Genomic DNA, 14432 nt, shown 5'->3' with positions numbered 1-14432 from the left:
GGTCACCTCCCTGACCAAGGCCCTTCTCCCCCGCTTGCTCAGTTTTGCCTGGGCGCCCAGCTCTACAGTCGTGGCCAAAAGTTTTGAGAATGACAAAAATATTAATTATCACAAAGTCTGCTGGCTCAGTTTGTATGATGGCAATTTGCATTTTTCCAGAATGTTACGAAGAGTGATCAGATGAATTGCAATTAATTGCAAAGTCCCTCTTTGCCATGCAAATGAAGTGAATCCCCAAAAAACATTTCCACTGCATTTCAGCCTTGCCACAAAAGGACCAGCTGACATCATGTCAGCAATTCTCTCGTTAACACAGGTGTGAGTGTTGACGAGGACAAGGCTGGAGATCACTCTGTCATGCTGATTGAGTTTGAATAACAGACTGGAAGCTGCAAAAGGAGGGTGGTGCTTGGAATCATTGTTCTTCCTCTGTCAACCTTTGTTACCTGCAAGGAAATACATGCCGTCATCATTGCTTTGCACAGAAAGGGCTTCACAGGCAAGGATATTGCTGCCAGTAAGATTGTACCTAAATCAACCATTTATCAGATCATCAAGAACTTCAAGGAACCTGCAAGGAAATACATGCCGTCATCATTGCTTTGCACAGAAAGGGCTTCACAGGCAAGGATATTGCTGCCAGTAAGATTGTACCTAAATCAACCATTTATCAGATCATCAAGAACTTCAAGGAGAGCGGTTCAATTGTTTTGAAGAAGGCTTGGGGTGAAGTCATTTTCTCTGATGAATCCCCTTTCCGATTGTTTGGGGCATCCGGAAAAAAGCTTGTCCGGAGAAGACAAGGTGAGCGCTACCATCAGTCCTGTGTTATGCCAACAGTGAAGTATCCTGAGACCATTCATGTGTGGGGTTGCTTCTCAGCCAAGGGAGTGGGCTCACTCACAATTTTTCCTAAGAACACAGCCATGAATAAAGAATGGTACCAACACATCCTCCGAGAGCAACTTCTCCCAACCATCCAGGAACAGTTTGGTGACGAACAATACCTTTTCCAGCATGATGGAGAACCTTGCCATAAGGCAAAAGTAAAAGCTAAATGGCTCAGGGAACAAAACATCAATATTTTGGGTCCATGGCCAGGAAACTCCCCAGACCTTAATCCCATTGAGAACTTGTGGTCAATCCTCAAGAGGCGGTGGACAAACAAATACCCACAAATTCTGACAAACTCCAAGCATTGATTATGCAAGAATGGGCTGTCATCAGTCAGGATGTGCCCAGAAGTTAATTGACAGCATGCCAGGGCAGATTGCAGAGGTCTTGAAAAAGAAGGGTCAACACTGCAAATATTGACTCTTTGCATCAACTTCATGTAATTGTCAATTAAAGCCTTTGACACTTATGAAATGCTTGTAATTATACTTCAGTATTCCATAGTAACATCTGACAAAAATATCTAAAGACACTGAGGCAGCAGACTTTGTGAAAATTTATATTTGTGTCATTCTCAAAACTTTTGGCCACGACTGTAGAGTCTTGGTGGTTCCAAACTTCTTCCATTTAAGAATAATGGAGGCCACTGTGTTCTTGGGGACCTTCAACGCTGCAGAAAAGTTTTGCTTTTCTTTCCAGATCTGTGCCTCAACACAATCCTGTCTTGGAGCTCTACGGACAATTCCTTCGACCTCATGGCTTGGTTTATTTTTCTCTGACATGCACTGTCAACTGTGGGACCTTATATAGACAGGTGTGTGCCTTTCCAAATCATGTCCCATCAATTGAATTTACCACAGGTGGACTGCAATCAAGTTGTAGGAACATCCCAAGGATGATCAATGGAAACAGGATGCACCTGAGCTCAATTTCAAGTCTCATAGCAAAGGGTCTGAATACTTAGGTAAATAAGGTTTTTGTTTTTAAATTTACAAGCATTTCCGAAAAACCTGTTTTCATTTTGTTATGGGGTATTGTGTGTAGATTGCTGAGGAAGTTGTATAATTTAATCAATTTTAGAATAAGGATTTAACATAACATGTGGAAAATGTCAAGTGGTCTAAATATTGTCTTAAGTCACTGTCTGCAGACATCACGTTTCTGCATGAAAATGCACTGCCCCATGTCACAACGATCTGTACACAATTCCTGGAAGCTGAAAACGTCCGTTTTTTTTCATGGCCTGCATACTCACCAGACATGTCACCCGTTGAGCATGTTTGGGATGCTCTGGATCGACATGTACGGCAGCATGTTCCAGTTCCTGCCAATACCCAGCAACTTCGTGTGGGACAACATTCCACAGCCTGATCTACTCTATGCGAAGGAGAGGTTGCGCTGCATGAGGCAAACGGTAGACGCACCAGAAGATCAGAAAACCAGTGAGTCATGCCCCTACCTTAAGGTATCTGTGACCAACAGTTGCATATCTGTATTACCAGTCAATTGACTGATTTCCTTACATGAACTGTAACTCCGTAAAATCCTTGAAATTGTTGCACACATTCTTTTTGTTCAGTATAACTCTCAGTACACATACAGCATTGCAGACTTTGTGGACTATTATGCACAGTCGGCTCACTTATACAAATATCCTGTTTCACGAAGGTTCCAGATGCCAAAAACTTCAAGGTGATCAGTACATGTAGGGAAGGAGGGATCCGCTAAGAGTCAGATGAAAGCCTTGGCTCGAGCAAAACAATGGTCAGCTCCATTTTCTTTGTAGTCACAGAAATTAATGTACTAAAAAAAATCTGTGGGTTGCTCCTGTCTGGTCTTGGTGGTTCTCTTTGGTCATCATTGAAATAGTCCAGGTTATCAATTTGTCCATCGTCAAGGTCAACATCCATTAATCTAGTTAAACCTGCCTTTGGCCAGGTTATTTAAACTGTCACTTCTTAAATCTAGATTATCATCCTCCTGGAAATCACTTCTTAAATCTAGATTTAGGCAAATCCAAGACTATTTTAAACCATGTCTGAGAAATGCCATTTCAGTTAAAAATATAAAAAGTGCAATTTAGTCTAGGATTAATCTGTGTCCATGAAACCTCCCCTTAGAGCCTAGTTCCATTGTCATTTATGTTCCATTTTCATTCTCACATTGCCTAAGAATATCCAAGACGGTTTAGAGACTTTACAGCTCAAGATCATAACCTGAACTGTAAACTACAGTAGCAGCCATTTTATGCCACTATGCCCATACTCATCATATTGGTGTGATAACTACAGGCCTTGAAGAGGAAATGGCACCAGTCAAATTCATGGTCAGCTTTGGTCCTAAATTCAGTACGCCAACACCATACTGTTTAACTTCAGAAATGACAATCTATATGCAGCAAACATTCTTTAATTGATTGGAGGCAAAATACACAGAAAACAAATGCAGTGCATTTAGTGCTCTAGTATAAACCACAAAATACTCTCCACCCATATAGAAACATCACTCCATCTAGCGATCTTGATAAAACAGGTGCAAAGTAAATAGATTCATCTGGTAAAGCTGGAAGGTAGTGGGAGGGGGGGGCATGCAAAATTGATGCTCCAAAACTGGTTGGTGGAGGCTTGTCTTGTTTCTAGATGGCGTCGATGTCAAGGTCGTCCTCTTCCTCAGCGGGCTTCTCTGGTGTCACAGTCTCCACTTTCAGCTCACGGGCTGAGGGCGAGTAGACCACCTGGGAAAGCGACGTGGGGGGGGGGAGGGGTTGAGGGAAATGTTAATTGGGTGAAATCAAAACACTCCAGCACCACTCATTTCTCACCAGGATGCACAATAAACAGAACGGTTAGATGGAAATGTATTGAGTAGAAAAGACAAGTGCTCTGCCATGCAGAGTAGGGCATCGTGTCAGCTCTACACCTTTCTATCTGAATAGATCCATGCAGAGTAGGGCATCGTGTCAGCTCTACACCTTTCTATCTGAATAGATCCATGCAGAGTAGGGCATCGTGTCAGCTCTACACCTTTCTATCTGAATAGATCCATGCAGAGTAGGGCATCGTGTCAGCTCTACACCTTTCTATCTGAATAGATCCATGCAGAGTAGGGCATCGTGTCAGCTCTACACCTTTCTATCTGAATAGATCCATGGAGAGTAGGGCATCGTGTCAGCTCTACACCTTTCTATCTGAATAGATCCATGGAGAGTAGGGCATCGTGTCAGCTCTACACCTTTCTATCTGAATAGATCCATGCAGAGTAGGGCATCGTGTCAGCTCTACACCTTTCTATCTGAATAGATCCATGCAGAGTAGGGCATCGTGTCAGCTCTACACCTTTCTATCTGAATAGATCCATGCAGAGTAGGGCATCGTGTCAGCTCTACACCTTTCTATCTGAATAGATCCATGCAGAGTAGGGCATCGTGTCAGCTCTACACCTTTCTATCTGAATAGATCCATGGAGAGTAGGGCATCGTGTCAGCTCTACACCTTTCTATCTGAATAGATCCATGGAGAGCTGAACGCTTGTGACAGGGATCATTTGCATTTCAAACCTATGTCTTTGTGTATGACGGGGAATGACTGTCTTCAGGTAAATCAGCTGTAGCAATAAGTCATTACCTCCACGTTATCATCTTCCTCCTCATCTGCGCCGCTGCCCTCGCTCTCCTCTTCCGCCTCCTTAAGCCACTTGACGAAGGGCGCAGCCTTGGCGTGGATCTCTTTGGCCAGCTCTTTGGACACGTACTTCTTGGACACCTGACACACAGGGTTGATGTGTTAGAGGTAGCATGTGAGATTACTTGTAAGTCTCAGGTTCTAGTGTAGATTACCGGCTTTAAAAATATTGGTTTAATATGTAAAATATCTTGGATGAGGCTTGTCTAACAAAATACATTCTCTCAAATGACACTGACCTAAATGAATAACAAAATGTGTCATCCTATTCTCAGTTACCCCCTTTAACCCGGATGGTCATCCCAGTTACCTTCTCAGCCCAGGCCAGGATGACGTCCTCCTCCAGCAGGTCGGCGTCGTACAGGTCTTTGAGGACGATGGGCACGCGGGGCAGAAGCTGGGCCTGGTGCAGTTTCACCAGACACTCAAAGCCCCCCAGGAGGTACTTCTGGGCCTTCTTGTTGTTGTGGGTAAACTGGACACCAGAGAGGAAAAATACTGGAGATTGAGCAAAAATCTATTGCCACAATCATTTTTGTTGAGGTTACGCCAAACAATTAGTGTGACAGCACTGACCGTCATGACCAGTTTGGGTTACGGCACAGAGCTAAGAGAATAAGGAGCCAAAACGGACACAGTAAAGCGAAGTGGGACTCACTCTGAGGAAGTGGCGTTTGTACTTCTTGATCTGGTCACGGATGTTCTCGTCCATCAGCAGCTCTGTCAGGATCAGCGGGGCCGTGTCCTTCACGTCCAGACGCTCAGCCTCCGCAAGGATCTCTTTATCCGAGGAGTCGACGGCACCGTCCTCCTTCTTTTGCTGTGGAGGGAGTGATAGAGGTGAGAACCATCCAGAGACATCTCACACAAACAGTTACGTGGACCTCTTCATTTCCCCCTCATTTTCTTTATTCATTCTTATACAACTGATGAGTCAAATCTATTTTTAATCAACAGAGACTTGTCCAAAGGCAGTAACAGTGCATTTGCACTCTACTTAGTGCATGTGTATTTCCTTGTGGAGTCTATCAAACCCATTTGGATACATCAATAAATTATTTTCACTCATGTAAGCGAGCAATAAGCAAAGCAGTGCGTTGTGTAGTTGACATGGCCCAGGCAAAACAAAATGGCCATAATACCTGGACATAGCAAAAAGTATTTGGGATGAGAATAGTCTCCAGTTTATAGGTGGAACACAAGACTTGGGTGAGCAAGGCATCCGTCACCTTCGTAACACTCCTAAGGTCACTACTGTGACCGCAGTAAGTAGAATTGGTATGACGCGAGCAGAGGAAAATCTGAACTTCGGCAGTGGGGGTTGTTTCCATTGCAAGGCCCAGGGTCCTCAAATACGCAAGCGAGCAATAAGCAAGGCAGAGCGTGTTGACAGGGCCCAGGTAAAACAGAAATGGGGTTGTTTCTGTACAGGGTCCTCCTGAGTCTGACCTTGACAAAGTTGTAGAAGAGGTTGACCCTCTCCTCCAGGGGTTTCTCCAGGTCCTCGCTGAGGGTGAGGTTCTTAGCATGCGCGCTGATCTCCTCCATCCGACGCTGCTGGGCCTCCTCTGTCGTCTCCTCCCCCCAGTCCTGGTCATCATCGTCACCGTCCTACAGCAAATCCATCACATTTAATTTATACAAGTGCTTTTGAAAATAAGACAGTCAGCGCTACAAAGTGGAAACTATTCCCATGAGGCTGTACGCTACAGAGAAACAAGAACAAAGAGATAGAATGGAGAATGGAGACTGGTTGCGTTTCATTCCAGAAAGCTGTCCATTCAATACCCTTCATGGATCAAAGACAACTGGGTAAGAAAGAAATAGCTCTACCTAGACATAGCTCTACCTAGACATAGCTCTACCTAGACATACTACCTAGACATAGCTCTACCTAGACATAGCTCTACCTAGACATAGCTCTACCTAGACATAGCTCTACCTAGACATAGCTCTACCTAGACATAGCTCTACCTAGACATAGCTCTACCTAGACATAGCTCTACCTAGACATAGCTCTACCTAGATAGCTCTACCTAGACATAGCTCTACCTAGACATAGCTCTACCTAGACCCTGCTTTCACCTATCCAGTTCATTCAGAAGTGTGAAGGATGATACTGAAACTTCTCCAGGTCAAGGTAACCGTCACGTCGGTCAAGGTAAATCAAGCACCCCTCAGGTTCCTGCCGATGCTTTTGACCGAGGTCTGGCTGGCCACTGGGGCGATGAAGTGCTGGTACTCACCACAGCATCGGGGGCGTCTATGTCATTGTGGTTGGAGGCTTCTCCATCACTGGAGCCGTTCTCCTTGTCCTTCTTCTTGCTTTTCTTCTCCTTCTTCTTGACAGACCCAGTGTCCTCTATGTGCAGAGAGAGAAAGAGGTGGTAAGTTATTACAGACAACTTGACATTACACTCGCAATCATTTCTTGATGCCTTGTGTTTCTGACATTTACCCGACTGGAGAAGAATGGTTCTTTAGTGTAATAAATTCAACAACAAAAAAAATCACTGACTTGAGACAGTGCCAAGAACTGCTGTGAGAACAGGTGCCACAGCAGACACTGCCCTCTGAGGATACCGCAATGATCACTGCTGCTCATCTTTGACTCATGACGATGACTCACGTTTAAAAAGGTGCATTGCGTAAGATTTCAGCAGCAAAACACCACCCAACATGACTCATCTAGTGCTCTAAGTTACTTGTGACCCACCAGACAAACAAATCCTGTGTCTAGTAGCAAAATAATGGCTGTGTTCACATGGGTTTCAAAAATGAAGGACATAGCATGTCTGGCATTGTTTTTAAACCAAGCCCACATTGAACAAGCCTCAGCCTGAACAACCCTGTACAGTACATTCTGAAATTCCCAGATTTTCAAAGAACAAATTAAATGAATGGAATTTCCAGAATGGCAATGCTGGGAAAGTATGCATGTCTGACAAAGCAGTGTTCCTGAAAGCGCTAAATAAGAGTGAATAAGAGTTGTAGCTTCCGTCAGGATGCATTGGAACACGTCTGGCTCACCTGGTGGGTTCCTGAGGATGAACGTGCAGAGCTTGTGTCGCGTGTCCAGCATACCCCTGTAGCCGCAGGCCTTGCAGGAGTTCCCGATGGTTTGTTTCTTGGCGTTGATGTGCTGAGGGACAGAGAGAGAAAGAATTCAATCTTCAGTATGGCCTTATTAGTGCTCAAGTCTCATATCCTAAGCGGTAGCCAAAGCAACAATTAGCTACGGGGGGAAAAATGGCAATCTTGTGAAGTTGGGTAGCAAAACATATGCAGATGTGTGCATAACGAACGCAGGATGGCCAGTTTGAGAAGCTAATTGTGTTCTTGCTGTTAACACCTTTATGACCCAATATTCTGTTTAATATCATCCCTGAAAAAGAATGGTGCTCAAGTACCCTTGCTCTATGGGCCAGCTGCACAGACCTAGATCAAGCATGGCCTGGGACAAAAAGAAAAAGGAAGCTCAATGGAGTCTTGTCTTAATCTAGGTCTATGCAACCACCCCAAAATATACCAAGATTTTTTTTTCGGACTTGATAATTGAGCAGACAGTTAACGACATTGTTCTAGACAGTGTAATACAGTATGATGTCTTGGTCGGCAAACACTGTCCTCTACTATAGTGCTTGAGGGCAAGGCCTACTGTAGAAAACCAATGAATAATGCAAGCGGTTCGTTCCTGTTCTTAGAATAGACTGCATTCACTCCATTCCAAAGGGACACGGCCAGTCTGCGACAGGCGTATGAATAAGCCCAGTGTGGCCAGGAAAGATGTTGCACGGATCCTGTGTCAGTTCATGATTGGTTTAGTGGGATGGATACTTCGCTAGTCGCGTTATTCTCAACATCTGAACCTAATCGAGCATCTGACGCAAGATTTTACTTCTAGGTTTTCGAGGTGAATCAAAGTTCAACTGACCTATTCTATACATTGGGATTGTTTCAGACCCTGATGAACAAGCACCTTGCCGCCTCCACAGATACGTAAGGTGTCAGCAGGCACCAGACTGACTGCAGCATCCTGAGCCCCACGGAGAGATCACGTGACACCTTCAGGAAGTGCCTGGATCGCTGCAGTGCAGGGGAATAGGGGATGAAAAAAAAAAAAACCTGCACCGCCGCTTTGAAGGAGAAACACTGATTTTCTATCAAATTAGGGCCATCCATAGACAAGCTATACTAGTCAATCTAATTCTGTGCTAATCCTCTATGCGGACAACTTAAACATATTATAGGAGATATGCATGTATCAAACAGCAATACCCCTCATTGCAAGGTTTAGAACCTGACAATTCGATATCAATACATTGGATTTCTATTCAGCTCTGACATAAGAACCCCTGCCAACGAAACAGTGTCAACCAGCCACAGTTAACCACTGAAAGCTGTGGAATGAGTCACTGTGCACATTCCATCCGGTCATCTGTAACAGCACTGGAGTTCTCTCGGAAAGCATCCGTGCATCGACACGTGATGCAGGCCCTGCCTAGACATGCCTCGCTGCAGAACAGAACCCCCATGGCTGCGCAGACTGGTGACAGTGCTGACCTAATTACAATAGAAACCTGTCCTGTCAGCAAAAACACAGCACAGAGGCGTGTGGTGGGACCATCGAGTTCACCCCTCCCTCCTTGTTGGGACAACACAGCACAGAGGGTTGTGGTGGGACCATCGAGTTCACCCCTCCTCCTTGTTGGGACAACACAGCAGAGAGGATACCAAGTCTAGCAGACAAGGCTGTTTGGATAAAAAAAAAAAAAAATGCAAATACCAAAAAGGAAGCTCCAGCATGTCACACTCCACCTGCAAAACCGCAGATTTGGTATCAAAAAGGAAGGGAGCCCGTTCGGTCCTGGTTGGATCTAGGAAAAGAGTACTGTCAAAAGCTAAAATGGAGTGATAGTGAAGTGGCGGGTGTGCCACCCCCCCTTCCTTCATTCGATAGCAGAGGGCCGGTCAGTTTCAATGAGTTCTTTTCCAGGATCTGACAAATGCGAGGAAATGGAAAAGCTTTCTGGACTATTTACCAGGTCGGTTTCAGGATTGTCACATTCGGGACACAGCACAAACTTGCGGATGAATCCGTCCAGCATGTCCTGCAGCTTGTTCGCTTCGTGCGACCCGTTAACGATGAAGCGGTCATTCTTGGCGTCAAACTGGGTCTGGGCACCCAACTCACAACCAAAGAACTTGGTGGGATCTGGACAGGGAGAACAAGAAATAAATGTCAGTTTACTTTGTCCAAATATTATCAGATTAAAGCTTTACCTTCCCTCCTCATAGGTTGGAGAGCTTGGCTTATTGTATTTTGTGCTGACGTTCATAGCCTCACTCTTTCCTACAGATGAAAGGGGTTCCACCATATTGCCATGTCAAAATGAGTCCACATTCCACAACATCAGTTGTGTAGATCTGGCCACATTCCACAATCCAAAATGAATGGAAAAGATAAGCAGCATATAACTTCCAGATTTGCTGTGCTCATCTTCCCCATTCATTTTGTGTTGATGCATAGGCCTATAGCCCAATCTATCGAACACCATATTGTGGGACGTGGACTCATGTTGATGTCATGACTACATCCAAAAAACATCCAACAAACTTTAAAATGTGGAGTGCGATGTCCCCTTTTAACCTATCGTTACAAATGACTGGGCACAATGGAGGGAACAGAGAGAGGCATTTACAACAACAAACTGTTCACAACCTTGTGAAATAGATGTCAATCTAGTGGGTCAGACCAGTGCCCAAAAGGCTGGGGTGTGTTCAGCAGGACAATGTTGTGGAACATTCAGATAGAAAATGGCCTGTTATAAATAAACATGCCTCTACACATGGCATTTCTACCTGCAAAGTTGGACAACATTTGGCTACTGAAGGTGTCCCTGGGAACAAAGGTGGTGGGGATTATACTTACAGGTGGGAGGCCTATTCAGAGACTTGGCAACGTCAGTCATGTTGACTATAACAGTCTTTATACCATTCCCCTTGCCTTCCACCTGGAGGATGAGACATGAGAAACAACGTTTGTTGAAGACATTTTTTTATTTTACCTTTAACTAGGCAAGTCAGTTAAGAACAAATTCTTATTTTCAATGGCCTAGGAACAGTGGGTTAACTGCCTTGTTCAGAGGCAGAACGACATATTTTTACCTTGTCAGCTCAGGGATTCGATCTTGCAACTTTCCGGTTACTAGATCAACGCTCTAACCACTAGGCTACCTGCCGCCCCTTCCAACTGGATCACATTCTAACAGCGTAAAATACCTTTGAACTTGCACCACCAATCAAGATGCTCCTCACGTGCGAGGGGACATTTAAGTAACATTTTGTAAATGTAACCGTTTTACTTAACTAGGCAAGTCACTTAAGAACAAATTCTTATTAACAATGACGGCCTACACTGGCCAAACCCAGACGACGCTGGGCCAATTAAGTGTCACCCTACGGGACTCCCAATCATGGCCGAATGTGATGCAGCCTGAAATGCTGTCTTTCAGAGGAAACATCTCCTGTGTCTTAAGAACAAGTTAACCCGCAGTTAAGCTATGTGTGGCCTTATGCTCTTGCCTCGAGCACTAAAATGGATTGGTTAGGTTTCCACCATATTGATTTCCTTTATTTCATTGCGGGAAACAAGGGAATTAAGCTTTGACTATTGGGAACATCCCTAGGTCACTGGACTAGTTGTGCTCTGGTCACTGACCAAACCGTCATGGGAACAACTAAGCTGTTCAAGGTAGACATTTCCCCTAACCACAGGTCTAGAATCAGATCCTGACCTCCAAACCATTAGGGATGACAGTGACTTCAGTCAACTATGACCCCGTACTCACCTTGGCGATTATACGGGGCATCTTGTATCGGTAGAACTGATCCAACACGCTGCGGTTGACGTTGACGGACATGATGGCTGGCCGCAGGCTTTATCAGTATGATAGAAAGATCTTGGACTGCAAATTTTTGGTATCCTCTGTCTGGCGAAGATGGGATGACATAAACAACTGGAAGAGGGATCGGGCTCGGACATGAAAAAGGTCTTGCCAATGAGGCTGCAAGCTCCGCGCTTGTAGGTTAAGTTCACCCCACACAGGTTCCAACAGCTGCGCAACAGCTCTGAGAAGAAAGGGGGAAGACTGTTGATCGATGGAAGACATCACAGCAAAGAATGATTGTTAGTATAAAGTATGAATGTACCCTGCTATCTTGTGTGAGACTGGTACAAGACATGATCCCCTATTGGCTTCCCACCCTTGCCCAAGTTCACTTATCTGTGGTGAACACCTGCCAAAAGGCGTACCCAATGCATTTGCTCATATTAGGGCTGGGTGATATCAAATTAATTCAACCATGTTTCTGCGCGATATTCCAAATGTCTGTATCGCAAGAATAATTTTTATATATGAGCGTTCAGGTCCGCTTGTTTCCCTGTCTTTTTGGTCTCGTCTCCTTTGCTCCTTCCCATTTACACCAGAGATCTGTATATAATGACGAGATGCTCATGTCTCCGCCCTAACAATTGGAGTCATTGTCCCAAAGGCAAGCGACAATAGAAACACATTGGGGCTTATTTAGGACAGACTTCAAGCGAGTGAAACCTCTTGCGTCGCATCTTCTTCCACACACTAACACAACAAAAATATATCACTTCCACCTCACCCTTTGCATTTGAGGTTTGGTCCAACAGAGACAAAAACAGAAATAAAGATTTGTCAAAATGGACACATTTTACTGTAAAAGAGAAGTTAACCTTCCTTCTAACAATACTCTTATTGTGTCTCAACTCTTCAATTAGTGCACAGAGCAGACACTACAAAAAAATGAACATTGATTCTGGAAAATGCCGTTTGTCACACCTGGCATTGTGGTACCACATACTACTAAGCAGCATTTTAACCCAAAACCATTATTCTAGCGGTCTAGTCAGTGATTTATAAAAATATGTCCAATAAGCATAAAAAAAAACAAGGAACTTTCAACTTCTTATTCTGAGAAATGTAGGCCACTTGATTTCAACATCTGAACAAAGTGGAGAGGCTGTTCAAACAGTTGGAGACAGAAGGGAGCGTTGACAACAATTCCACAGTTCTTCCTTGTTAGCTAGCTAATAGATCCAACTTGGTTAATCTTGAAATATAAAAGATTAGCTGGCTACTCACTAGCATGTAGGCTTGTGCTGAGTGTTTATGAGACCAGTGCTCATGTTATATAAGTGCACAGTACAAAAGGTTATTAATTAGTTCTGGTTAAATTAACAAAATAAGCATTTTAATAGACAGACTTGAATGCCAGATCTGTTTTTTGCCATCACTGGTTACACTTTGGATAAAATAGTTAAATTAGTGAGTCTTGATGTGGAAGGCTTATATTTATCCATGGTATAATTTCACAAGCCCTGAATTCATTAGACTATTGCTGACTGTTTGTAATTAAGTTTAATAGTACAACGCTTATTTAGAGAAATAAATACATTGTGAATCGCCCTGAAGTTTGAAAAAAAAACGAGTAGATTTTTAGGCCATATCGCCCGCCGTAGGTTATATCCCATCATTTTGGATAGTCCTGAAGTAGCCATTCTTTTTTTTACATGAAAAGTACGAATATAGCTTATTTTTCTTATCTTCTTGGAAAGGAAAAACTGGCCTACAAACAGTAGTATCATATGGTTAGCTATGCCATTGCAGCTTGCTAACTATAACACTAACCATAGGAAAATGCACACAACTATTACTCAAACATATGGCATATGAATCATATAACGTATAGCTCGTGCACTACAGTGGGTTTCAATATAAACCTAACATGTCAATTCCACTATTGGTACGAAAAGATCAAATTGCCAATATAGCTAACGTTATCACTACTAATCATGGCACATGTAACAGGCTAAATGGGGTTTGAGAAGCACGCCAGGCCTCGATTGAGCAATGTGCTGCAGAGTGCGTCATTCAGAGGAACAGTACGCGAGGGAAGAAAGGCGCCATCTTGGTCCACCTAGGAGGCGCATTCACCATACGAACATGCTGTAAATAAATGCAATACGAAATGCCACACAGTAATTAAAGTATAATTGAGTTAAAAATACCTTTCCCATCCGTCGCTCCTGTCGTCCGGGTACTCACCGTTTTCGCAAAACAAAGACATAAACACACCGCTGGTCGCCCAGAGACGCAATAAAGTGTTGTGTGGATGAGCAGTAACGTTAGGGTTGTGGAGACCAAGCGGCACTGCAACAGTGCCGAAAGAGCAGTCCGACCTTACGGTGGAGGGTACTAGAGCCCGCAGAGAAAACTCGAGACGCCCAAAAATGGGGTATCTGGAATAAACCAAAGGGGACACTCAAATCAGTACAGTATGACAGGTGTCAGCTTATAGTAATAACTAGTTAACATTAGCCAATGACTATGATGACATATGGAAGCCACAGAAACGCTAGCTAACCTAGTTATAGTGTTGGCCTAATTTTTTTTTAATACAAGTTGATCTGCTCTGTTACCCTTGAATATTTGCTGAATAATTAACATGAATAATAAAAAATAAAACGATCCTTTAGCTTAGTCACCATTGCTCGTCAAACTTGCTTCGACTCACCTCCAGAACGTTCTCACTAGGTTCTTGCAACGCCACTGTAATGTAGCTGTCAACGTGCTGTCAATCTACACCAGCTCCGTCACTACTTACGCCCATTTGAATGACGTCACGCAAATGGCAACTTCTTACTCGTTTATTTTGGTGCCAATCATTGTTGGCTGAGAAGCAATCTCACGAGCTCGTGACTGTAACATTTATGGGGAAAAAATATGAATGAAAAATGAGGACACTGTTCAATTCGATGAGATCCCT

The 14432-nt window shown here is 43.8% G+C and overlaps 1 protein-coding gene across 4 annotated transcripts; it reads right to left on the bottom strand.

The window, feature by feature from the left end:
- Positions 1-3287: 3287 nt before the first annotated feature.
- Positions 3288-14319, bottom strand: LOC139556026 (eukaryotic translation initiation factor 5-like). Of its 4 annotated transcripts, none has more exons than XM_071369497.1 (12): positions 14181-14319; positions 13675-13905; positions 11426-11725; positions 10507-10588; positions 9617-9789; positions 7605-7716; positions 6821-6936; positions 6024-6185; positions 5233-5394; positions 4885-5049; positions 4518-4655; positions 3288-3628 (listed from the first exon to the last, which is right to left on the bottom strand). In XM_071369497.1, the coding sequence occupies exons 3-12, from the start codon at positions 11495-11497 to the stop codon at positions 3530-3532; spliced, it is 1281 nt and encodes a 426-aa protein (XP_071225598.1). In that variant the 5' UTR covers positions 11498-11725; positions 13675-13905; positions 14181-14319; the 3' UTR covers positions 3288-3529. The 4 variants fall into 4 exon arrangements, with proteins under 4 accessions (XP_071225598.1, XP_071225595.1, XP_071225599.1 ...); XM_071369494.1 differs by having other exon boundaries at positions 11426-11705; XM_071369498.1 differs by having other exon boundaries at positions 11426-11705; positions 13712-13905.
- Between the last annotated feature and the right edge of the window lie 113 nt (positions 14320-14432).

The sequence above is a fragment of the Salvelinus alpinus genome, chromosome 27, assembly GCF_045679555.1.
Source record: "Salvelinus alpinus chromosome 27, SLU_Salpinus.1, whole genome shotgun sequence".
NCBI lineage: Eukaryota > Metazoa > Chordata > Actinopteri > Salmoniformes > Salmonidae > Salvelinus > Salvelinus alpinus.
This window is presented reverse-complemented; position numbering and strand designations above follow the sequence as displayed.

What these genes read in the sequence shown, in the direction of transcription:
- LOC139556026 (XM_071369497.1), bottom strand. Translation starts at nt 11,497, where the DNA reads ATGTCCGTCAACGTCAACCGCAGCGTGTTGGATCAGTTCTACCGATAC. An exon ending in TGCCCCGTATAATCGCCAAG is followed by an intron (nt 10,589 to 11,425) that starts GTGAGTACGGGG and finishes CTCATCCTCCAG; the next exon opens with GTGGAAGGCAAGGGGAATGG. An exon ending in TCTTCTACAACTTTGTCAAG is followed by an intron (nt 5,395 to 6,023) that starts GTCAGACTCAGG and finishes CTCCCTCCACAG; the next exon opens with CAAAAGAAGGAGGACGGTGC.